This window comes from Cricetulus griseus, assembly GCF_003668045.3.
Source record: "Cricetulus griseus strain 17A/GY chromosome 1 unlocalized genomic scaffold, alternate assembly CriGri-PICRH-1.0 chr1_1, whole genome shotgun sequence".
Taxonomy (NCBI): Eukaryota; Metazoa; Chordata; class Mammalia; order Rodentia; family Cricetidae; genus Cricetulus; species Cricetulus griseus.
This window is the reverse complement of record NW_023276807.1, coordinates 269,073,066-269,090,455: the sequence shown is the minus strand read 5'-3', so window position 1 is coordinate 269,090,455 and position 17,390 is coordinate 269,073,066. Positions and strand designations below refer to the sequence as shown.

General features: G+C 39.0%; 1 protein-coding gene across 2 annotated transcripts in view; it reads left to right on the top strand.

Moving 5' to 3' along the window:
- Positions 1–17,390, top strand: part of Uggt2 (UDP-glucose glycoprotein glucosyltransferase 2) — a 115,415-nt gene that overhangs the window by 18,895 nt on the left and 79,130 nt on the right. For both annotated transcript variants that reach the window (XM_027393922.2, XM_035452924.1), the window contains exons 8-10: positions 4,471–4,571; positions 8,632–8,731; positions 16,233–16,293. In XM_027393922.2, coding sequence (XP_027249723.1) covers positions 4,471–4,571; positions 8,632–8,731; positions 16,233–16,293 — 262 coding nt within the window. The remainder of the gene's footprint in view (positions 1–4,470; positions 4,572–8,631; positions 8,732–16,232; positions 16,294–17,390) is intronic.

Genomic DNA, 17,390 nt, shown 5'->3' with positions numbered 1-17,390 from the left:
CAGGGAGGGTGAGGCCTTACATGGGGGATCTTCAGAGTCTGTTACATCATTTGGAGCAGGGTCTAGGCCCTGCCCAGTGTGTCTAGGTTGAGAGAGTTTCCCTCTATGTGGAATGGGCTACTAAAGTCCATTCCTAGGCTAGGGATAAATACTGAGCCACTACCAGAGGCCCCATAGATTTTCCAGACCTCCAAACTGACATCCTCATTCAGGGGGTCTAGAACAGTCTTTTGCTGGTTTCCCAGCCATCAGTCCAGGGTCCATGAGCTCCCCTTATTCAGGTCAGCTGTTTCTGTGGGTTTCTCCAGCTTGGTCTTGACCCCTTTGTTCATCTCTCTCCTCCCTCTCTGCAACTGCATTCCAGAGTTCAGCTCAGTGTTTAGCTGTGAGTGTTTGCTTCTGCTTTCCTCAGCTACTGGATAAAGGCTCTAGGGTGGCATATAAGGTAGTCATCAATCTCATTATAGGGGAAGGACAATTAAAGTAGCCTCTCAACCACTGTTTAGATTATTAATTGGGGTCAACCTTACAGATCTCTGGACATTCCCTAGTGCCAGGTTTCTCTTTAACCTATAATGGCTTGCTCTATGATGGTATCTCTTTTCTTGCTCTCCTCTATTCTTCCCCTGACTAAATCTTCCTGCTCCCTCATGTCCTCCTCTCCCCTCCTCTTCTCCCCTTCTCTTTCTTCTAGCTCCTTCCCCCTCCCTCCATGCTCCCTATTAGGTGCTGGCATAACTGGATGCTGACATGTAGAAGACTACAGATGGACCCATATCTATCGCCATACCCAAAACTCAAGTCCAAATGGATCAAAGACCTCATCATAAATCCAGCAACACTGAACCTCTTAGAAGAGAAAGTAGGTGGTACCCTCGTATGAATTGGTACAGGAGATGGCTTCTTGAACATAACACCAGTAGCACAGACATTGAGATTAACAATTAATAAATGGGACCTCCTGAGAAGCTTTTGTAAGGCAAAGGACACAATCAACAAGGCAAAACGGCAGCCCACAAAATGGGAAAAGATATTCACCAACCCCACATCTGACAGAGAGCTGATCTCCAAAATATACAAAGAACTCAAGAAGCTAGTCACCAAAACACCAAATAATTCAATTAAAAAGTGAGGTACAGACTAATTAGAGAATTCTCAATGGAGGAATCTAAAATGGCTGAAAGACACTTAAGAAAGTGCTTAACATCCTTTGCCATCAGGGAAATGCAAATCAAAACAACTCTGAGATACCATCTTGCTCCTGTCAGAATTACTAAAATCAAAAACACCAATGACAGTTTATGCTGGAGAGGATGTGGAGAAAGGGGAACACTCTTCCACTGCTGGTGGGAGTACAAACTTGTACAGCCACTTTGGAAATCAGTATGGAGATTCCCCAGGAAAATGGGAATCAGTCTACCACAAGATCCAGCAATTCCACTCTTAGGCATATACCCAAAAGAAGCACATTCATACTGAAGGGACCAGCTTCCCTTTCGGCAGCCATAACAGCTGAACACGGGCTTGCCATAAACCTGCCTTGGTCACTTAGAGGTCAGATGCCTGTCTCGTGATAAGGAACCCATCAGAAGTTAGACACTAGAAAGTCAGATGCCTGCCTCGTGACAAGGAACCAATCGGAAGTGGCGCTATGCTTTACGACCCTGGGTGTGCTTTACGGGCAGGCACACAGCAATGATGCACAAAGCATAGCAACCACCCTGGGAGGGCCTATGGGCCATAACAACCAGTTGACCAATCAACACAGGGCAAGCCCTCCAAGCCTGGAGGCACACCAATCCTGAGCCTGTGCATACCCCTAGACACTCCCCTTACATTGCCCTATAAAGATCTGTGCGCAGCGGCTTCAAACTGTCTTTTCTAGCCATCCGCCATGGCGGGTGGGTGAAAGATCCGAGCTAACATGGGGTTAGCTCGTTAAATTACAATAAAGCCTCGTGCAGTTTGCAACAAGCTCTCGAATCCGCCTGGTGATTGGGGTGACCGAGAATGTGGCCTGGGACCCTGGATACTTGAGTTTTCGGGGGTCTAACAATACAATAAGGACATCTGTTCAACAATGTTCATGGCAGCATTGTTTGTAATAACCAGAACATGGAAGCAACCTAGATGCCCCTCAACTGAAGAATGGATAGAGAAAGTGTGGTACATTTACACAATGGAGTGCTACTCAGCAGAAAAAAAAAATGGAATCTTCAAATTCACAGGCAAATGGATGGAACTAGAAGAAACCATTCTGAGTGCGGTTACCCAGTCACAAGATCTCCTGAACTAATAGGACTAACACTTATGCAAGCAGCAGTGCAGCCCTTGGTGTACAATTTGCATATTCATGATTCTAGAATCTGAAATAGAATATTTTAATTGGGTGGTTTTGTCTTTTTTAAAATATTTGAAATAGAAGTTCTTCCTATCATCAGACAAAAACTTGTGTTTTCTCTTTGTTTCTGTATATTCAGTAGGTGAACTTTCTTTCTCACCCACCAGTTCCTAAATAACTGACACAGAGACTTAATGTTAATTATAAGTGCTCATATTATAGCTCAGGCTTGTTACTAGCTAACTCTTAAATTTTAAATTAACCCATATTTCTTATCCACCCTCTGCCATGTGGCAGTACTTTCTTTTAACATGACACATTCATCTGGTTTCTCTCTGCGACTCTTATGACTCCCAAGATTCTGCATTCTCTCTGCCCCCAAAATCCGGCTTGTTTATCTGCCCATCACCTTATTAACAATGAGAGCAACACATTTTCACAGTGTACAGGAGGATTGCTCCATAGAATTTACACCTTTTGGTCTAAATTTTTAAAAAACTTTTACTTTTAACATAGTAAAATTATACACAAAAAAACAGTTTTTAAATAAGAATTACAGTTATAATACCCAGTCCATTTGTATTTGGGAAATACAAATTTAGAGAAAATATTTCATCCAATGTCCTCTCCTGAGGAATCCAGAGTTTCATGCCTAATTTACTCTCTGCTGTGACTAGGGAGAACTGTAACTGTCTACTCTTCAATCCTGTCAAACACCTGAGAAGGACATAATATTCCCCAGGTTAACAGGACGCACAGAGCAAACAGCTTCCAAAACTTAAGAAACGGCAGAAACAGCTGGCTGCGGGGACAGTCACCCAAGGCTCCTCTGCATCGTGGAGCACCCACACCGGCCCCGGGCCTAGAATATCTGACAGGCGTGTCTGTGAGGCTGAAATTCTGAAGGACTGTCCCACCTTGGCTTGGCAAAGCTCAGCAGTCACTTCATTTTGTCCTGCTCATCCAATTTGGACTGCATCCTGTCAGCAGTCAAGGCAAGGGCAGGCTCTTGCCCAAATGGCTAGCTTTTGCCACAAAGAAAGCAAACTCCATATGGAGGTTCTTCGCTGACCATCATCCTTTTCTGAAGTAAATTGGTTCTGTCAGGGGCAGACGTGTCTCACTGTCATGAAGAGCCTTAGGTTATTAAGCGTATTAAATGCCATATTCTGTAGGTCCTTGAACTGTTTGAAGACCATCTGTGTATCTAGATATATCAGTGTATGACCTTGAAAACATACCTAACAAGGCTGTATTTGACTATTATAGATGACTATTAATCTGCATTTTTATTATACATTAAATTTTTCAATAAGCTGTGTAAACACAATACCCCAAACAGGAGTAGGAACAAAAATACACATAATAAAATTAGCCTCAAATTTATCTCACTATATAAAAATCCACACCAATGTAAAATATTTAAGACTAGTAGTTGCTTTTTTTGGTTTAAAAGTTCTGCCTACACTGATAACCCTGGCTGGTATTAGTAAGTAACTTGAGCCTAAGACAAAGAGTTCTAATTAAACAAGAAAGGATACTGCATCATGATTTCATGAGCAACACAGGAAAGGTAATTATACCATGTGTATAGTTAAATGCCATTTGACTACATTACTGTTTGATCCTCTAAAAGATGCTTATATGTTTACACTGGACAAAGTTACCTGACTTGAGCTTGTTATGTAGGTCAGAGGCGAAACTTTAAAGAACTAGAACAAATTCTTACAGAGAAGAATCTCTTGGGTGAAGTTTGCTATTGGAAGTTTTATTTGTCTTCAGTTGTGAATTTGTTTCTGTTTTAAAACATAGAAGCAATGTTAATTTTTAAGACATTGAAATTAAGCAATGTAATAAGTTGACAATTCTGCTGACTTCCATTCATCTTTTACAGGTAATGTTGTAACTGAGAATCCAGCCCTCCAGATTTTTTGCTTTATGTATTTTAAAAGGAGACATATTTATCTTCCTCTTTAAATTCAGTGACTATAGCTATATCACAATTTATTATCTTAATTCTGAATGATAAGCTTCTTTCTATTTATAAGAAAGTATTCCAAAAGTATATTACTTGTATCACAATTTGTGGTAAATATTGACAGTTAACATTACTTTATATTCTGATGCAGAGAAATATATTCAGATCTTAAAGATAATCTTACAATTTTCCAAAAGTACCTGATTGAGAGCAGCAAAGAAATGACGCCTTTGAAAGTCTGGGAGCTACAAGGTACAGTACTTTGAATGCTTTTAACATTACTCTTGGGTAACCAGCCTGTGTTTTATTAAATAAACTTTAATAAGACATGATTTGTTACTTTATAAACAGCCATAATTAATTATGAGAAGACTATAAATTCTATTTGTGGATATATGTTTTAATTAAAACACTAATTATCAATTCATACTTTTAAAATTATATAATGATATTTGGTACTATCATTCTAAAAGTATAAGCTCATTTCCTTCCTCAAACACTAAACCCTGCTTCGGACTCTGTGATGATGAATTAGAAGGCTGGTGTAATGGCTCATGCCTGTAATTTTGTTACTTCAAATGCTGAGGCAAGAGTATTGATACATGTGACACAGAGACTTCTAGATTAGCCTGAGCTACAGTGTAAGTCTTTGTTTCAAAGGATCTATCTACTCCAGGCTGTCACTTCCTCCAGTGACAGGGTGGCTAACTTCCCACCCATGCTTGTTCAACGACAGGAACTAAGCTCAGTCACAGGCAACAGAAGCCTGAAAGCAAAAGGAGGCTGCTTGAGTAAAAGCATCCCAGTAGAAAGGGGGGGGTAGTAACAGGTAAAAACAATTAAAGATGTATTAATGTTTGTATTTCATGTATTTTGAGTATTCCATTGCCGTGTACACCTCCAGGCCACAAGAGGGCGTCAGATCCCATTGTCATTGTCTGAGGCACCATGTGGTTGCTGGGAACTGACCTCAGAACCGCTAAAAGAGCAGCCAGTGCTCTTCCTACTGAACCATCTCTCCAGCCCCAACAATTAAAACTCATTTGTACATGGAAGAAACTGTCAAGACTAATATGTTTTTTAAAATACACAAGCCTCAGAAAGCTCCTGTTAAATTAGGAGAATTCAGACACAGTCTTACTTTTCTTTTAGACAACAAAGTGAATATTTAGTGTGTGTTGGGGAGGGGGTGTGAACTCTGGTTGTCAGGCTAGGCAACAGGTAGTTTTCCCCATTGTGTTATTTCACGGGCCCTATTGTCAAATTTTAGCCTCAGACAACTCTGTGTTTCTCTGACAAATTTTTAAAGTAATTATCAAGTGAGATGGCTGGTAGCTATGAAACTGGCAATTTTTGTGCTGGCAACCAAAAGCCAAGATTATGTGGCCGAGTTTTAGTTGGAGTGAACTTTAAGTTCTTTTCGGTTTATAATTTCCTTTCTTCATTGTTTGAAATGGTTTATTAGGTATGGGCATGCGCCAGTTTTATGTGTAACTTTCATCATGCCTTTCATATGCCTATTTAATATAATAGCTTTATTGAGACATAAAACTTACACATTATACAATTTACCCCTCTGAGCTGTAATGTTCAGTGGGTTTTAATGCATTTTCAGAGTTCTGCTGCAGTTTCCACAGGTAAGCTCAGAGTATTTCTGTCACCCCAGAAACCATATTGCAAATTCTCTAACAATTTCTGCCTCATTTTCCCCAATCCCTAGCTATAGGTAGAGTTCCTTTTCAACAATTAAAAGGATATTAATCAGAATTGTCTTGACAAAATAGCATATATAATGCAAAACTGTTTTTCTTTTGCCTGAAATACTTGGCAGAACCTTTTCATATAAGCTATTTCATATAAGCTATTTCATATAAGCTATTTCATATAAGCTATTTCACTTACACACTGAGCTTCTGAAGATGAGGTCCTTCCCCATTTTAAATTTAAAAATTACTAATTTGATATGCTAATTAAAGGATTTTTAGTCCACACTAATTCTTAAGCTGCATCATACACAAGTTTAAGTTTAAGAGACCTATGAAAAACATATTTTAAAACTATAGCATGTGCTAATTTAAGGTTCTATAACATCTGTACCTAACTGCCTAATAACAAGTGTGTCTCAGTTACTCACGACCTCATTACTTTATAGGACATCATTTTAAATACATACTTATGGTAGACTCACAATGAAGAAATCTTTGAAACAATACAAGCTTTTCTTTCTGGACTGCTATTAGAGCACACAATGTCATCGTTGTGGTCCGGTTCCTCCCCCCACACACACACTGTCACCTCCCCCAACCCAGTGATCTTTGGAAAGGAGCTCAGAGAGAGGCTTGTAAAATTGCCCACTGTGCTTCATCATTTGAACAGAGACTTTAATGCATTAATGAACCCTGATAGTCTCACTGTGATATTGGAACTAGAAACAATTGAGTAGGCTGAGGAATGGTAGTGAGCACTAATTCAGCTAATACACGATATATCTGGGATTTAAACTCTAGTTACTTAGACTATGCCCTCCCCTGGGAGACTAGCCTAACAGCATATTTATAGGCTTTGCCTGCAGCTGATTCAAATTTGCACACAGAGAACATGGAGACAAAAGTAGCCTTGTTATTACAAAATAGCTTCCTTAACCACTATTTGAAAAATCAAGGTTCTCCTTCTAGTGAAATCTTACAAAGAATCATGATTAAGTAACAAAAGAATTTGACTTTAAAATCTCTCTGACTCTTGAAAATAATGAGACTAAGTTTATTGTTTCTAACATGTTTGAAAGCGACTATGTCCAGCCACCTAGATTTTCCTTTCAGTAGAACTATTTATTTGGGGAAAAATAATGCTAATTATAAATTTTAGTTTTATTTCAGCAAAAAATAAATGATATCTAAAGATAAAATTAATGTGTTAAGTTCAGTCCTCTTTAGTAATTATCTTAATAATTGGCTCTTTTGAACTCCTCTTTCCCCTTTGCTTTTCTTTGTCTTTCTTTGTTATTTTTTAAGGGAGTAGATGCTGGTCATTAACCCAGGGACCCAGGATTTCACTCTGCTACTGAGCTACATGTACCCTGGCCTCTGTTGCTTTTTAAACACATTTATTCTTTAGCCATTTCATACCTGTATGTAATGAGTTCTAGTCATTCTCACTCCAACCCTTTCCACTGAAGCCCTTCTTTTCTCCATCCAGAAGTCTTCTCCTCCCGTGTGTGTGAGTCCATCCTGAGAGTCCATCCCACTAAGTGTGACCATGCTGAGAGTCCACCCCACCGTGACCATCCTGAGAGTCCATCCCACTAAGTGTGATCATGCTGAGAGTCCATCCCACTAAGTGTGACCATCCTTAGACTCCACCCCACTAAGTGTGACCATGCTGAGAGTCCACCCCACTAAGTGTGACCATCCTGAGAGTCCATCCCACTAAGTGTGACCATGCTGAGAGTCCACCCCACTAAGTGTGACCATCCTGAGAGTCCATCCCTCTAAGTGTGACCATGCTGAGAGTCCATCCCACTAAGTGTGACCATGCTGAGAGTCCACCCCACTAAGTGTGACCATCCTGAGAGTCCATCCCTCTAAGTGTGACCATGCTGAGAGTCCACCCCACTAAGTGTGACCATGCTGAGAGTCCACCCCACTAAGTGTGACCATCCTGAGAGTCCACCCCACTAAGTGTGACCATGCTGAGAGTCCACCCCACTAAGTGTGACCATGCTGAGAGTCCATCCCTCTAAGTATGACCATGCTGAGAGTCCATCCCACTAAGTGTGACCATGCTGAGAGTCCATCCCACTAAGTGTGACCATCCTGAGAGTCCACCCCACTAAGTGTGATTGGGGCTGTTTGCATGAGCATGGGTGGCACTGTGTACTGGATCACAGCCAGCTCACCAGTGGCTACTCCACTGAAGACTCCAGTACACTTCCCTCAGTAATGAGCAATTTGCCTCGTTACTCTTTCCATCAAAGCCTTGGTTACATATTTCACCCAACCTAAGGACAGAAAGAACAGCCTCATGTTTTTATGGCAGAAGCCATGTTGTTTATGTCGGCATGAGTCTCTTTTGATATATTCTAATTTGTGGAAAACAGGTAACTACTAAATCACTCATTCATAAAAGTTTAAGTCATGCCCTAATTTAAGGAGGAAGCTTTTGACTTAAAACTTTAAAAAATGCTAAATACATTACCATTAACATATGTGTGAATATTCGGGAAAACGTTGAAGGAAAATAGCTATATTGAGTGGAAATGTCTAAAGCTGGACTGTTACAGTAGATTTACGAGTGATTTTGATTTTTTCTCTAGATCTTAGTTTTCAAGCAGCCTCTCAAATTGTATCTACTCCTGTTTATGATGCCATAAAATTAATGAAAGATATTTCACAGAACTTCCCCATAAAAGCCAGGTATGTTAAACTTTATTGGTGTGGTTATAAGTAGATGTCTTTCCATGAAGTGGACCGTATGAGAATAACTGATTTTGTAACATGAAGATGTCAATTCTAGATTTTCAAGGTTTAGGGTTTTCCATTATTTATGTTTAGTTTTTATTAGAGTAAAATATTGTGTCATATATGCATATATATTATACTACAAAGACAACTATTAAATTAGAGACTAAAGGAAAAGAAAAATTGTATTTTTTTATTTTTAAAAAGTCTTGTTTTATATACCAATCCCAGTTCCCTCTCCCTCTCTTCCTCCCAGTCCCCCCATCATCTCCCCAGGGAGGGTGACGCCTCCCACAGGAGAGCAAAATGGACAATTGTAACAGAGTCCACGAAAGTCCTGATAGAGGGAAGTCCGGTTTTTATTGGGGAATTGCTCACTTTCAGAAGGTCCCATTTATTAATTGTTCATCTCAGTGTCTGCTACTGGTGTTATGTTCAGGAAGTGCTTTCCTGTGCCAAAACTACTTTCCACTTTCTCTTCTATCATGTTCAGTGTAACTGGATTTATGTTGAGAGCTTTGATCCACTTAAACTTGAGTTTTGTGGATAGGGATGGCCAGGGATCTATTTACAGTCTTCTACATGGCGACATCCAGTTATGCAGCACCATTTGTTGAAGATGTTTTCTTTTTCCATTGTATAATTTTAGCTTCATTGCCAAAAATCAGGAATTCATGGGTGTGTGGATTAGTATCAGGGTTTTCAATTCAATTCCATTGATCCAGGTGTGTGTTTTTGTGCCAATACCAACCTGTTTTTATTGCTATAGCTCTATAGTATAGCTGAAGTCAGGGATGGTGATGCCTCTGGAAGTTTCTTTATTGTACAGGATTGTTTTGGCTACCCTGGTTTTTTGTTGTTCCATATAAAGTTAAGTAATTTTTTTTGAGGTCTATGAAGAATTGTGTTGGGATTTTGATGGGGATTGCATTGAATCTGTAGATTGCTTTTGATAAGATTGACATTTTTACTATGTTGATCCTACTGATCCAAGAGCATGGAAGAATTTTCCGCTTTCTGATGTCTTCTTCAGTTTCTTTCTTCAAAGACTTATAGTTCTTTTCGTACAGGTCTTTCACTTGTTTGGTTAGGGTTACCCCAAAATATTTTATGTTATTCGTGGCAATTGAAAAGGGTGATGTTTCTCTGATTTTTTTCTCAGCCCATTTATCATTTGTATGTTAGGAAGTCTACTGATTTTTTCCCTTTTTTAGTTAGTCTTATATTACTGAAGATGTTAATTAGCTATAGGAGTTCTCTGGTAGAACTTTTTGGGGTCCCTTATGTACACCATCATATCACCTGCAAATAGTGAGAGTTTGACTTCTTCCCTGCCAATTTGTATCCCCTTAATCTCCTTTTGTTATCTTATTGCTCTAGCTAGAACTTCGAGTACAAATATTGAGTATATATGGAGAGAGTGGACAGCCTTGTCTTGTTCCTGATCTTACTGGGTTGGATTTGAGTTTCTCTTCATTTACTTTGATGTTGTCTGTTGGCTTACTGTATAATGACTTTATTATATTTAGGTATGTTCCTTGTATCCCTGATTTCTCCAAGACCTTTATCATGAAGGGGTGTTGGATTTTGTGGAAGACTTTGTCAGCATTTAGTGAGATAATCGTGTGGTTTCTTTCAATCATTTTATTTATATAGTGAGTTACATTGACAGATTTTCTTATGTTGAACCATCCCTGCATCTCTGGAATGAAGCCTACTTGGTCATGGTAGATGATTTTTTTTACCACTATTTTATTGAGTATTTTTGTGTCAATGTTCATGGGGGAGATTGGTCTGTAATTCTTTCTTAGTTGTGTCATTGTGTGGTTTGGGTATTGGTACCTGTAGTTTTGTAAAAAGAGTCTGGTAATGTTTATTTTGTTTCTGTGGTGTGGAACAACTTGAGGAGTACTGGTGTTAGCTCTTCTTTGAAATTCTGATAGAATTCTGAACTGGAACTACCTGGCCCTGGCCTTTTTTTGGTTGAGAGACTTTTGATGACTGCTTCTATTTCCTTTGGTGTTATAGGTCTACTTAAATTATTTATCTGGTCTTGATTTAATTTTGGTAAGTGTTACCTATCCAGAAAATTGTCCAATTCTTTTAAATTTTCCAATTTTTTGGAGTACAGGTTTTCAAAGTATGACCTGATAGTTCTCAGTGTCTGTTGTTATGCCCCCCTTTTAATTTCTGATTTTGTTAATTTGGATATTGACTCTCTGCTCTTTGGTCAGTTTGGATACGAGTTTTCTGTCTTGTTGATTTTGTTGAAGAACCAACTCTTTGTCCCATTGATTCTTTGTATTGTTCTCTTGTTTCTATTTTATTGATTCCATCCCTCAATTTGATTATTTTCTTTCATCTACTCCTCCTGAGTGAGTTTGCCATTTTTGTTCTAGAGCTTCCAAGTGTGCTATTAAGTCGCTAGTGTGAGATTTCTCCATATTCTTTTTATAATAATTCATTTATTCTTTTAAATTTCATTTTACATTGCAACCACAGTTTTCCCTCCCATTCCCCCTCACCTCTGCCCAACACACCCCCAGTCCTCTCCTCCTCGTGTGTAAGGGCTCCCATGAGGAGTCAACAAAGTCTAGCAGAACAGGTTGGGACAGGGCCAGGCCCCTCTCCCATGCATTAAGACTGACTATGGCATCCCACCATAGGGATGGGCTCCAACAAGCTACCTCATGTCCTACTGCCAGGGGCTCCTCAGATAGATAGCCCAAGCTTCACAACTGTCTTTCACATACAGAGGGAGTCTCCACAGTTGTAGGTCCAGAGGTCACAAGTTTCCATGAGCTTGGTTCAGCTGTCTCTGTAGATTCTCCATCATTGTCTTGACCTCCCTTGCTCATATATTCCCTTTGTCCTTCTCTTTGACTGGATTCCTGGATCTCGGCCTGGTGTTGGTTGTGGATCGCTGCATCTGGCTCCATTTATTTCTGAATGAAGGCTCTATGATGATAATTGGAGTATTCAACAATCTTATTACAGGGGCAGGCCAGTTTGGGCACCCTCTCCACTATTGCTAGGAGTCTTAGCTGGGGTCATCCTTGTGAATTCTTGGGAATTGCTCTAGCACCAGTTTGCTCCCTAAGCCCATAGTGGCCTCTCTATTAAGGTGTCCCTTTCATTGCTCTTGCACTGCATCCCTCCAACCCTTAACCACTCTGTTTCCTCATGCTCTCATCTTCTCTCCCCACCACCTGACAAACCCTCACCCCGGTTTACCCAGTAGATATTATTTAATTTCCATGCCCAGGGTCATCCGTGTGTCCCTCTTAGGGTCCTCCTTGTTACCTGGCTTCTCTGGAGCTGTGATTTGTAGTCTGGATATCCTTTTCTTTACGTCTAATATCCACTTACGAATGAATACATACTGTTTCCATGTTCTTTACATAGGCACTTAGTGCCATGAACTTTCCTCTTAGCACTGATTTCATACTGTCCTACAAGTCCTTACATGTGTGATTTAAGCTTTAGTAATGTTTCTTTTACAAATGTGGGTTCTCTTGTATTTGTGGCATAAATGTTCAGAATTGAGACTTCATCTTGATGGACTTTCCCTGTAATAAATATGAAATGACCGTCTTTATCTCTTTTGATTGATTTTTGTTTGAAGTCTAATTTGTTAGATATTGGGATAGGTATACCAGTTTGCTTCTTAGGTCAATTTGATTGGAAAACATTTTCCCAACCGTTTACTCTGCCTGTTTTCTGTTACTCTATGTGTTTCTTGTATGCGGCAGAAGGATGGGTCATGTTTTTGATAGCCTGTGTCTTTTTATAGGCAAATGGATATCATTGATGTTAAGCGATATTAATGACCAGTGATTGTTAATTCATGTTATATTTGGTTTTGTTAGTGGTGGTGGTAGTGCTTGTATGTTTCCCTTCTTTGGGGTTTGCTGGTGTGAAGTTATCTGTTGCCTATGTTTTTGTGAGTATACCTAACTTCATTGGGTTGGAATTTTCCTTCTAGTGCTTTCTGTAGGACTGGATTTGTAGATAAGTATTGTTTAAATCTGGTTTTATCATGGAATATCTTGTTTTATCCATATATAGTGATTGAGAGTTTTGCTGGGCATAGTAGTCTAGGCTAGCTTCCGCAGTCTCTTAGTGTTTGCAGAACATCTGTCCAAGACCATCTGGCTTTCAGAGTTTCCATTGAGAAGTTGGGTGTAATTCTGATAAGTCTGCCTTTGTATGTTACTTGGACTTTTTCCTTTGCAGCCTTTAGTATTCTTTCTTTATTCTGTATGTTTAATGTTTTTATTATTATTATATAGTGAGGGAACTTTTTGGTTCAGTCTATTTTGTGTTCCGTGAGCTTCTTGTACCTTCATAGGTATACCTTCTTTAGGTTGGGAAAGTTTTCTTCTATTTTTTTAAAGATCTATTTATGTATTATGTGTTACAATGAATCTTTTCGCCAAAAGCTGCCGAGCCCTTCCGCCACCTGGGCGCTTTCCACCAGCCGCCTGAGGTCTGCCTGCCCAGTTGGAGCCCCAAATGATACACAGAGACTTCTATTAGGATTCTCATCTGTTAGCTCAGTCTTAATTATCATAAATCTATATATTTTATAAGACTTATCTTATTGGACGCCTTCCATTGGCGTCCTCATCCAGGGATCACATGGTGACTCTGGAGGAAGAGAGAAGGCCCCACTTCCTTCTTCCCTTGTTTATGTGTGAGTCTCCCTGCTGTTTGATTTCCTGCCTGGATCACCACTTCTTTACTACACTTCCCAGAATCCTCCTTAACTCCTAGTCCCGCCTAACTTGCTGCCTCATTGGCCAAACAGTACTTTATTCAACAATCAATAACATACACAGAAGAACATTCTCCATTAATTATGTATACAGTATTCTGCATGTATGTGTACCTGCAGGCCAGAAGAGGGCACCAGATCCCATTACAGATGGCTGTGAGCCACCATGTGGTTGCTAGGAATTGAACTCAGGACCTCAGGAAGAGCAGCCTGTGCTCTTAACCTCTGAGTTGCCTTTCCGGGTCTTCTTCTGTCATTTTCTTGAATATATTTTCTGTGCCTTTGAGCTGGAATTCTTCTCCTTCTTCTATCCCCATTATTCTTAGGTTTGGTCTTTTCATGGTATCTCAGATTTCCTGTGTGTTTTATGTTAAGATTTTGTTGGATTTAACATTTTCCTTTGACTGATGAATCTCTTTCCTCTATAGTATCTTCAGTGCCTGAGATTCTGTCTTCCATCTCTTGCATTCTGTTGGTTATGCTTGCGTCTTTAGTTCCTGTTTATTTACCCAGATTTTTCATTTCCAGAGTTCTTTGATTTGTGTTTTCTTTATTGCCTCTATTTAATTTTCACATCTTGGTCTGTTTCCTTCGTTTGCTTCACTTATTTGATTGTTCCCTCCCGCAGCCTTGGTTTTCTTTAAGGGACTTAATGATTTCTTCCAATTTTTGTTTGCCTTTTTTCCCACTTCTTTAAGGAATTTTTATTTCCTCTTTAAGGACCTCTATCATCTTCATAAAGTTATTTTAAAGTCATTTTCTTCTGCTTCATCTGCATTGTGATGTTCAGGTCTTGCTGTTGTAGAATCGCTAGTTTCTGATGCTGCCAGCTGCTCTTTATGTTGTTGACTGTGTTCTTACACCGTCTCTTCCTCCAAATGGTGCAGGTGGGGACTGTGGCTCCAGAGGTCTCTCTTCCTCCAGGTGTAGGTGGGGCCTGTGGCTCCCTTGGTCTCTGATGCAGTGGGGAATGTTTTGATGCAGGGGCTGGTGGGTGCTGCTGTCTGGTTACTGGGGCTGCTCTAGATGGGTACAGGATGTGAACCCACGGGTTAGGGCCTAGAGATCAGTGCTGTCCAGCCAGGAGTTCAGACACTCTCTTCTTCCAGGTGTAGCGGGCGCCTGTGGCTCCCCTTGGTCATTGATGCAGTGGGTGGATTGTTGATGGAGGGGTGGGGAGCATCTTGGCTTATCTTTTTAAGGACTGAATGCTAAATCTTTTTCTCAGATACTATTTTGTCCATTTACAATTCAAATTAAAGATTTTTAAATGAAGGTAGCATTAACATTTGAAAGATAGATAAATAGTATCTGTTGGATACAAGAGACCCCAGTTGTGTTTTAAGGCCCTCTGATAATAGAAGTTTGTAATTTTATTTATTTATTTATTTTTAGTTTTTGGGTGGTAATTTCTTGCTGTGTGGCCCAAGCTAATCTCAAATCCTCTGCCCTACTGCCTCATTCTCTTAAGTAGGTAGAATTATAGGACTTTGCTTCTGTGCCTGCTTAAGTGACATTTATTAGTACACTCATTGTAGAAAATGGTGAGATTCATTGTGACATATTAACATAATATGCTTGCACTTCTGGGTCAGCCAATTTTAAGTGGAGAGAAATTTGAGACATTAACACTATTCAAATATAAAACATGAAATAGGTGTATATGAAAACGTTTAGCCACATAACTTTCAACTAATGGTAACTTTTGAAATTAGCTCAAATATGAAGAAAAATAATTCTTGTTTTAATAAAACAGCCAACTATTGAATGTTGGATTGTAGATTAATTCTTATGCATATATTGACAGGTATAATGACAACATTTTATTATAGGGATTTTACAGGTTGAAAACATCTGTAGAGAGTATTTATTTGTAATTCTATCTTTAAGTTATAAGAGAATAATAAAGTCTTCTAGAGTGGCTACTATGAAGTCATCATCCCTCACTGTGTCTAAGTCCCACACCTGAAAATGACGAACTACATTTGGAAAGAATAATGCTCTCTGTCTTGAACTTGAACAGATAACATCTTCATAATCATTTTAAGTAACATAGTGCACAAGCTATTACAAAAGAGAGTATTAAGTATTACAGATGGTCTATATAGGTCATTTATAATGTGCAGGATTATATGTGTAGGTTATATGCAATTACAAGCCGTTTTTAATAAGGGCTGTGATCACTCACACATGGATTTTTGTTTTTATGGGGGATCCTGGCATCCCTCCTCCATTTATACCAATGGATAACTCTGTTTACTGTATTGGTTAAGCCAAGAATAATCAAAATTCTTATATAATTAGTGTTTTGGAAACAAAAGCAGTGGTAAATTATCTAAGCTGGTACTTGATGCATATATTGGAAGTATATGTAATTTTGAGTCTTCATTCCGTGTGAAAGGGGTGTAGTGTCAAATAAAATACAATGTCACTGTCAAACTGGGCTGTGGAAATGTGTGTGTGTGTCAAATAAAATGCAGTGTCACTGTCAAACTGGGCTATGGAAATGTGTGTGTGTCAAATAAAATGCAGTGTCACTGTCAAACTGGGCTGTGGAAATGTGTGTGCTTGATGCATTTGGAAAGTAAGTGTGTTACATTGAGTTAATGATTATTCCTAAACACTTACAGAAGCATTAGTTCTATTCATTTTTATTAAGTAATGTGTTTATTTTCTCAGATCTCTCACAAGGATTGCTGTAAATGAACTAATGAGAAAAGAAATACAGGAAAATCAAAAGGTTTGCTTGAATTTCTCAAAAAAATTTTTATTTGACATACTAATTCACTTTTTCACAAGTTTGTAATCTGCGGTTTCTCTCCCATCAGCCATTTCCCAAATAACCACTCAGAGGCTTAATATTACTTATAAATGCTTGGCTGATAGCTCAGGCTTATTACTAGCCAACTCTTACTATTAAATGAACCCATTTCTATTAATCTATGTGTTGTCATGTGGCCATGGCATTACCAGTCAGCTGGCTTCTTGCTTCTTGGGTGACTGGCTGTCATCTCCCAGACTCCACCTTTCTTCTGTATCTCTGTTTGGATTTCCTGCCTAGTTGTACTCTGTCCTGCCGTAGGCCAAAGCAGCTTTATTTACCAACAAAAGAGAGCAGCACATATTCACATTGTACAAAAAGACATCCCACAGTGTTTTCCCCTTTTCTGTCTAATACAAAAGGGAAGGTTTTCATTTTAATATATTAAAATTACATATAACAAAAAGTTACTAAGTAAGAATTACATTTAGAGTATCTATTCTAGTCTATTTGTATTTAGCAAAATTAAAGAAAATATCTATCCTATCTTTGTGAGTCTAAAGTTTCGTATCTAATTTATCTTTTAGCATAACTAAGCAAATCTATAATTGTAACTATCTAGTCTTCAGCTCCATCAAAGACCCCAGAAGGATATAATACTACCTGAATAAAAAGAAAGTGCATTGCAAGCAACTTCCAAAACTCTAGAAATTCCAGAGACATCTGGCTGCCCTTTTTATTTCATTTTAATAAAAAGCGAATGTTAGCATTTTTTTATTGTTGAAGTAATTCAAAGAGAGAAGGTGAGTTTTCTTTGGTGGAGTAAATCTGGGTATATTGACCACCCTGCAGAGCAGGCCCTGTGTTCAGGAGCCCTTAGCAAACAAAATAGACTCCATATTTCTTATGGGTTTTGGTGGTGGTGGTGGTGGGTGGTGGTGGTGGTGGTGGTGGTGGTTTGGGTTGGCTTGGTTTGGAATTTTTTGTCTTTGGGTTTTTGTTGTTGGTGTTCATTTGTTTTGATTTGGGGGTTTTGGAGTTTTATTCTGTTTTGTTTGTGAGAAAGGACATGAAGT